Here is an 8956-nt window from a genome sequence, read left to right as displayed (position 1 = left end):
ACATCCTCCTGTAAATGTCCAGTAAGACCATCCATAACTAATGCAAAAAGACTTGGGCTTAAAGCCGATTCCTGTTGTAATACAACTGAAATAGGAAAATATTTGATCAATTCTCCTTCAGTTCAAACACAAGTAATAGCTCTAGTATACATGTCTTTAATGACTTTAATATAAGTCATATCAACACCTTTCTTCTCAAGAACTCTCCAAAGGATATCTCTTGGAACTTTATCGTAAGTTTTTTCTAAATAAAAAAAAAATTCGAGTGTAGATTCTCCTTATTATCTCTGAACTTCTCCATCAAACTTCTCAATAAAAGTATAGCTTCCATAGTAGACCTGCCCGACATAAATCCAAATTGATTATGAGAAATCTTTGTAATACGTCTTATCCTATGTTTAATTACCCTCTCACCCTCTCCCATAATTTTAAATTATGACACATCAACTTAATTCCTCAATAATTTGCACAATCTTGTGTATCCTATTTATTCTTAAAAATGGGGACCAAAACACTCTTCCTCCACCCCTCAGGCATTTTTTTACTTTTTAAAATAATATTAAAGAGTTTAGTAAGCCAAAAAACTTCAAAATCTTCTAAATATTTCCACACTTCAATTGGGAAGATTACAGGGACAAAACCTTCATTGAGCTTAAGCCTCATGTTCTTGAAAACCCTAGCATGATGGTTAAATAAATTTTCATTCACTTAGTATTTATAAAAAACCGTAAATTTTTTTGCTTCAAAATTTTGCACAATATTATAATAGAGTTTAATAAAACTTTTGCTCGGAGGAAATTAACCCTTGGATTAATAAGCTTACTAGATTAAACCCGATGTTTCAGTTGTCTAATTTCTTCAAAATTTTGCACAATATTATAATAGAGTTTAAGAAAACTTTTACTCGGAGGAAATTAACCCTTGGATTAATAAGCTCACTAGATTAAACCCGATGTTTCAGTTGTCTAATTGTTCGAAAGAGGACGCACCAACTGAATGCCACCATTGCAAGTTTGTCATTGGCTACTCAATTTGTTCATGAACATTGAATGTCAGTCTAGGCTCATGATTAAACCCACAAGCATTCTTGTTGGATTGTTAACAACACTCCCATGCTCTATCGCCTGCACCAAAGCCCTTGTGCTCGATCTCTCTTGCTTTCTCTAGCTCCTATGATCTCTTGTTCTCATACAAAGACATCATCCTTGTCTTCTTCTCCTCGTTCGACACTTGCTCACATGACTATGCATTGCTCGAGTTTGTCTCTCTTGATACAGGCAATAGTCTCACCACTTCATCTCCCTCACTGACGGGTTTCATGTTCTTCAGCTCTTCATTCAAACCTTCCGGCTCATTCCCTCATCTCTTATGCTCTCTTAATGTGTTCATCCACAAATATAAATTGTGTGGTTTCAATAAAAAGTGGTGTTGCAAAAATATGCAATCATGAATTTCCCAATAAATTCTCAGAAAACTTGGTTCATCAGTCAATTGAAAGTGCTCAATGTGTTGGACATGTCAAAGGACATGACTATTGATTCACACAGTCGATATCGAGCTTTGACAATTATCTATCGCTCATCTCTTAGTTTCATTTTGATCTGGTGGTAACCACTGCGCAAATAGATCTTGGAGAAGATGTTGGCTCTATGTAACTAATATATTAAATCATCCAACCGTGGAATGCAAAAGTGATAATTGATGGTGATTTTTTTCACAACCCTGCTTTTAATATGCATATGTCAAGAGTTCTCCTTGACAGAATCAGAGCTAGAACTACACACGGATTAGTGCTCTTATGGATCAAAACTTTAGCCATAATGTTTTTCATGTGCTTCTACGGCTCTTTGTACTTGGTTGGGTGCAAATGGCAGGCAGGTGAGTTTGTAAGAACAGACTTTGAGATGAAATTTATAGCATGTTGTATCTTTCTCAGTCATGACAATCGAAGAGATAGGCTGTCGGTATGGACATTCTGAAACTCTTTCAACTAGGCTACATTATGTTTGGTATCTGGTCCTCATATTCATTACCTTTTAGGACCATCAATGTTAGTCATATTGATGCTTTTCTTACTAGGTAACTAGTGGCGCCATCATCTCTTTTTCTGTATGAGCACCTATAGTTTCAGTCTTCTTTCAAGATTAGAGTATGATGTGCGCTTACCAATTTTGTTGTTGGATTAGGAATTTTTATAGCCGTCATGATATTTGTATTAGTCATGATGTTAAAGATGACCCAATAGGATGTGATAAATATTCATGAGTACCACATCACACCACACTTGCTTCAAAAACTTCTCTCTAACGGAGAACTCCACTAGGCATCTCTTGTCAACTTTTTGTATTTAAAACTCTATCGCACTGGAGTTGATGATGGCTGTTCATTTTGTTATAGCTATGACTAGTGACTATGGAGCAAATCAGTATTTTACCTTGCAAGTTCTCTCTAGATTAGTGTACGTGTAAAAAAATGATGTGTGATAATATAAACCTGTCTTAGCCGGAGATTGTTATATAAGCCTTTTCTTGTGTTCCTCGATGATTTGACCATGCAAAATACCAAATCAGCGAAGCATTTGCTTGATATCAACATTTAAGCAAAATTTACCTTGCAGTTGCTATTGCCACGAGCAATTTTTCAGATCCTTACATTGTCGGTTTTTTTTATATCGTTGGAGCATTCTAGTTAATGTAATTATTAAAGAACTTCAACCTCATGTGGTTTGATGAATGGAAGTCTAATTGGTTGTGAGAGCATTGCAATCATTTAACTGTCTTTTTTGAGAGATATTTGTTGAATATTTTCTGGCAATGACTGCATCATGGTGAAGGTGATTGCTTCTTTGTTTACTCTTGTTTTCGTCATGTTTGATTTGAAGTTTTAGTAGCTAAAAACATTTTCTATATATAGCTTTTGAGAGTGCCTATAGGTTTCTATCTAATGAACTAATTTAGTCTGTGTTCATGTTATTCAGATTCTTGACGAGATGCCTGTATTCTATAATCTGAATGTTGTAGAGAAACGTGAAGTCTTAATTGTCTTTATGCAAATCATACGGAATCTAGATGATGCATCCCTTGTTAAAGCATGGCAGCAGGGCATTGCAAGGACCAGGCTGTTTTTCAAACTCCTAGAAGAATGTCTTACTCTTTTTGATGTCTGTATAAAGAAATAATAAGAATTTTTTAATTCTATATAATGCATTTTATTTGGTTAAAATTGCATGTTAGTTGGTTCATAGTCTTTCCTGGCAATGGCAGCATCGGAGAGAAGGTGATTGCTTGCTAGTTACCTCTAGCTCTCGCAGTCCGGATTCTGAAGGGCCACTTATACCCAAGTATTCGGATCTCCTTTCTCCAGCAATCAATACATACCTTTCTGAGGCTTCTCGTCAAGAACTTAAAGTATGTATTTTACACTAGTTTAATTCACTTTTTCTACAAAAGTTTTCTTGCGTTGTTTTATTAGTGCAAAATGGCTTCTTAAAGCATCAAGATGTTTTTTAGTGCTTTGTATTCTTTAGTTGTATAGAAATTAGAATTTGATCCTGTTACGCTGGCTCCCAAAAAAAAATTTAATTTTTATCAGCCTAATGGAAATTTAGTTTTTTATTATTTATTATTTTTGGTATAAATAGGGCTTAATAGTTTAGGCTTAGGTTATGCATGAGATTGGGTATTGAATCTTAGGGTTATGGTTTGGAAGAGATTTCTTACTTTTTGAATTGTAGGGTTTGGGAGTGATTGCCTACCTCTTGAATTGCAAGTGTTTATCTTTATGTATTCTAGTTGTGTTGTTGGTGCTATTGAAAGAAAATAATTTACTTTTTCCTAGTTTATGTGGAGTTTCCTATCAGATTGGTATCAAAGCTTTCGATTCTGGGAAACAAAGGAATGAATCACATCATATAGTGGTCTAGCCCGATTTTTTTAAGAACCACACAAAACAACCACTATTCTCTAGCTGGGAAGCGAAGATCGAAATTACGACGTACGACTGCATGCCTTCACAGCATTAACCTCGTGATACAGTCACGACTAGAGCTAGTGGAGAAGGAGATGATGGGATCACGAGAAACAACACAAAAAAATTGTGTTTTAACTTAGTTGGGAATTGTGGCGAACAAGGCGATACAGTCTCTTGATGGGATCACAACATAGAACGAGCAAACCTCACAATATGTTCGCAGTAAGAACTAGCTGGGAAACTAACCGCTAGATTGTGGTGTTTCTGTCGTGAGTCAAGATAGCTGGGAAATCAATGACGTGATCTCAGCGTAAAGGACTTTCGCCATCGTGATCAAAATTTTTGAGAATAATGGAAACCATAAAAATAGATGCTTTGGAAGAGAAATTGAAGAAACATGTGAGTCAAATCAGATCTAAATTGGATGGGTGGTTCTTGTCTACGGAGGGGCTGTTTGAGGGGAGATTCATGGTCTTGGAAGAAATGATGAAGAAAGTTGTGGAATTTCATGCATTGTAGGCATTTATCTTTATATATTATAGTTGTTTTATATATTTTATGGAAGAAAGATAATTTACTTTGCCATAATTTCTGTGGAGTTTTCTATCAAATTAGTATTAGAGGAATTTTTTTCTAGGAAACCAAGGGATCACAACATACATGGGTCTGTGATGCGTCAAGCTGACTTCGTGAAGAACCCATGCGCAACAGTCCCTAGCTGGAAAGCTAAGGTTTGGATCGCTGCGTATGCCTTCGTGACATAACCTCACGATGCAGTCGCGACTAGAGCAAGCGGATAAAGGGACGATGGGATCACATGAAACCACATGGAACCGTCACATATCAACCTAGCTGGGAATTGTGGAAGATAGGGTGATACTGTCACTCAATGTGATCGCGGCGTATGACCAAAGCTCACAATACGGTCATAGTGAGGGCTCGTTGGGAAACTGAACACGGGCTTGTGACGTTTCTATTGTGAGTCAAGCTAGCTAGGAAGTCAACGACGTGATCGCAGCTTAAAGGAGTTTCGCCTTCATGATCAAAAATCTTTTTGAGAACAATGGAAGCCATAAAAATAGATGATTTGGAAGAGAAATTGAAGAAACATTTGAGCCAAATCAAATTTGAAATGGATGAGCTGTTGACGTCCATGAAGGGGCAGTTCAAGGGGAGATTCTTTGTGACATCTTATTTCAGATACCCGGGGGAACCGAAGAGGGGGGAGATGAAGTGAGAGGGCCGTGAATTCAAGTAGGTGAGTTCGCCTGATAAATCGATGCGAGACGGAGGAGGGATCGTGTGAATTTAAGCCAAGCTTAACGACTTGGAGAGTCGAATAGTGTGTGGGAGACGATGACCTTAAGTTAAGGTTTTTGTCTAGCTGGCGACAGCAATTGACGAGGAAGACATCATCAAGCAGAGGAGGTGAGATGCTCGACAAGGGCAACGAAGCTTGAGAACGTATTGACGTCGAGCTCCGAGTCAGTGTGAAGGAGCAGTAAGGAGCAAAGCCGAGCATCATGGGCAGAGAAGGCATAATCGCGTCCAGAGGGAAGAAGAAACTTTTCTTTGCATGGATTAGGGCTCGACCGAGGAAAAGTAAGTCTTAATAAATTTCATTAAATTAGGACTTTTGGTTATAATTTAAGATTGGAGGGGAATAGGAGGCAAAGTGTGTGAGCTAGAGTAGGAAGATTGATCCGCACAAACATTGGTAAGGAAAGTTTTGGTTGATATTATAATTTATTTAATAAATTTTAATATCAAAATAAATTTAAATATGATTTCATAATGTATAATCATGGAAATTTAATACTTAAATAACATAAATTCAATAGCTAATTAAAATAATAATTAAAAAAAGTTTTTAATTTTAATACCCATGTTTATTGTAGGCATCAAATTTAGAAGAATCGAGTTTAAGGCAAATCCATTAACAAAATATTCAACATTAGTACTTGCTTTTTTAATCTATAATAGTATTTTATTTCTTCTCAACTATTTTGCATTAGTCATTAATTATATTTTTAAAAATTTTATTTTGATGGATATGTCCTATATTGTTCACGTTTTTATTAATGTTATATGTTTGTAGCTACTTACTATCATGCATTGGCTAATGTTATATATATAAATATAAATATATATATATATATATATTCGGTCGCGAGCTCTGCTAGGGCTTTTGATGGCAATTTCGGTCGCAATTGATTCTACCGCTCGAAGAAGAGGACCTCGCATCGTCGACTCTCGCTCCGTCGTCTGCATCGGTGTCTGCGTCGTCTCTTGCGCTTTCTGCGTCCCGACTTCGACGATGTCGTCTCTCGTCGCAGTTGCTGCGAATGTGCCCGACAACTACGCTCGACGCTGCTTTCTTCTGCTGCGTCTCGTCTCTCGTCTCAGTTTCATCTCTCGCCCAACAGTTAGGTTTTCGACGCTGCTTCTGCTTTCTTCTGCTGCGACTGCCCCTGATAGCTCCTCTCTTTGCCAACTATTTCTGTCAGCAACCTCTCCTTGCTCTAATGACGCTTCCTTTTTCTTTGGTTGAGCCGGATAAAATCTCCTTTGCCCACGTGGTGGGTAACCCTCAGGTGGAGTCCGCGGTGGTATTCTTCTTAAGCTATAAGAAATGTCGTGAGAGTATAGATTAGTGAGGGCACAGATGATTGTCCTTTTGTTAAGAAAGGAAGTAAGAAAGGTGGAAAAATAGTAATCTTTTTCTTTGAATCAGAAATTTCTACCATGACTGACAGAAAAATTCAAGTTTGCTCTTATTGGAAAATTTCAGTGAGGACACCCTCCTATGGATGTTATCAAAAATAGTGTTGATTATCTTAAGCTAGTGACAAAGTGGAAAGTGAGACTCATGGATCGGAGACATGTGTTAATCCAACTAACAGTGTCTGAAGACTACACCATAATTTTCTTCAAGAAATATTTTAATATCGTAGACAAATCAATGAAGTTACTCGATTGGTCTCCTGATTTTGACCTAAATTATGAAACTCTCACTGTAACGGTATGGTTTAGTTAATCTTGCTCAAGCTGTATTTTTTTCACCATCGGGTTCTCTATTCTATTGGGGTCATCTTTGGGGATCCTTTGAAGCTTAATCTGCCTACTTTCAACCAAACCAAACCCTCGATGGCTAGAATACTTGTGGAATGCGATATTACTTTACCTTATTTTACTGAAGTTTGGTTGGGCACAACCCATAATGGTTATTGGCAACAAATCGTCATGGAGCACAGACCTCCATATTGTATCTACTGTAAGATGTTTAGTCATGTCCTTGATAAATGTCACAAGTTTCATCTAAATTTGAAATCTAAGGTTCAAGTGAATAAAAATGGGTCTAACCCCACTGCTCTGGACATTTTAGTTTTACATGGGGAGGATACTACCAGACAAGAGGTGTATGTTGCCCCTGAGGACCCCCCATGACACTGTTGTTACTGTTTTTGCGAGTGATGTGATATTGACACCTTCAAACCCCTTAGAAAATAATATTGCTTGACTATTACCTACAATTGATAGTGTTCAGGAAGTTACTCGATTGGTCTCCTGATTTTGACCTAAATCATGCAACTCTCACTGTACCGGTATGGTTTAGTTTATCTTGTCTCAAGCTGTATTTTTTTCACCATCAGGTTCTCTACTCTATTGGGGTCATCTTTGGGGATCCTTTGAAGCTTGATCTGCCTACTTTCAACCTAACCAAACCCTCGGTGGCTAGAATACTTGTGGAATGGGATATTACTTTACCTTATTTTACTGAAGTTTGGTTGGGCACAACCCATAATGGTTATTGGCAACAAATCGTCATGGAGTACAAACCTCCATCTTGTATCTACTATAAGATGTTTAGTCATGTCCTTGATAAATGCCACAAGTTTCATCTAAATTTGAAATCTAAGGTTCAAGTGAATAAAAATGGGCCTAACCCCACTGCTCTGGACATTTTAGTTTTACCTGGGGAGGATACTACTAGACATGAGGTGTATGTTGCCCCTGAGGACCCCCCCCATGATACTGTTGTTATTGTTTCTGCGAGTGATGTGATACTGGCACCTTCAAACCCCATAGAAAATAATACTGCTGGACTATTACCTACAATTGATAGTGTTCAGACTGATAATCAGGAGAACATCGTAGCTCCACTTCTTCAGAAAGTATCCGGTGTAGAGGCAACTCATACTTCACATATACTAGAACCTATTGAGGGTACTACGGTTGTTATTCCTTCTGCTTCAGCTCTACCACCCCATCAAACTGATTCTTCGGAAGAGGAATGACAGGTTTATTTCAGGAGGAAGAAGAAGAAGAATGGATGCCGACTCCAGCTTGGGAACATATTGGATGATACATTGGTTACTACTGGCAATGGCGATCATCTTACCAGTTTATTAGCTTGCTCATTCCCTAGAACTAGAGGCAGAGGCAAGATCGAATTGGATCGCTCTCTAGTCACCTGATACTATGTATTTCGACACTGTTAGGCTTTTTATTTAAGTATCTAATGTGTTTTTTTTTTCTAGTTTTGGAACAATTTGTGGTTTTTGTGTGGGCAGGGTGCCATGCTTGGGTCCTCTCACACATTGTATTTGTATTTTTCTTTCTATTTAATGTATTAGCCTTTTTGGGCTTCCAAATATATATATATAGTACATTGAATTGAATGTGATGAACATATGAATAATATGACTATATTGATTGCTTGTATTTGCATGATTGACGGTGATGAAATCACGCCTTAGTGGTACAAGCGAGAGTGCTAAGATATTTGTGCACTTAAATAAAAAATAATATTAATTTCTAAGCACCATAATTTGTATAATATTTTGACGGTGCTCTTGTGACAATTGTACATATATAGAATGATAAAGATATGCTATTGATATTATAAAGAATGACATCATATTCTTAAAATATCAAATGTTTATATTGATTTTTTAAGAGTTTAACTGACATTGTATATTGTTTT

At 37.1% G+C, this 8956-nt stretch overlaps 1 protein-coding gene across 1 annotated transcript in view; it reads left to right on the top strand.

Moving 5' to 3' along the window:
- LOC110022419 (guanine nucleotide exchange factor SPIKE 1-like) overlaps positions 1-8956 on the top strand; it is a 43624-nt gene that overhangs the window by 25885 nt on the left and 8783 nt on the right. Inside the window, exons 7-8 of the mRNA XM_020721348.1 lie at positions 2978-3160; positions 3264-3407. Of these exons, the coding sequence (XP_020577007.1) occupies positions 2978-3160; positions 3264-3407 (327 nt within the window). The remainder of the gene's footprint in view (positions 1-2977; positions 3161-3263; positions 3408-8956) is intronic.

The sequence above is a fragment of the Phalaenopsis equestris genome, unplaced genomic scaffold (assembly GCF_001263595.1).
Source record: "Phalaenopsis equestris unplaced genomic scaffold, ASM126359v1 Scaffold000189, whole genome shotgun sequence".
Classification (NCBI taxonomy): Eukaryota; Viridiplantae; Streptophyta; class Magnoliopsida; order Asparagales; family Orchidaceae; genus Phalaenopsis; species Phalaenopsis equestris.
The sequence above is the reverse complement of the archived record's forward strand: the minus strand, read 5'-3'. Positions and strand labels throughout refer to the sequence as shown.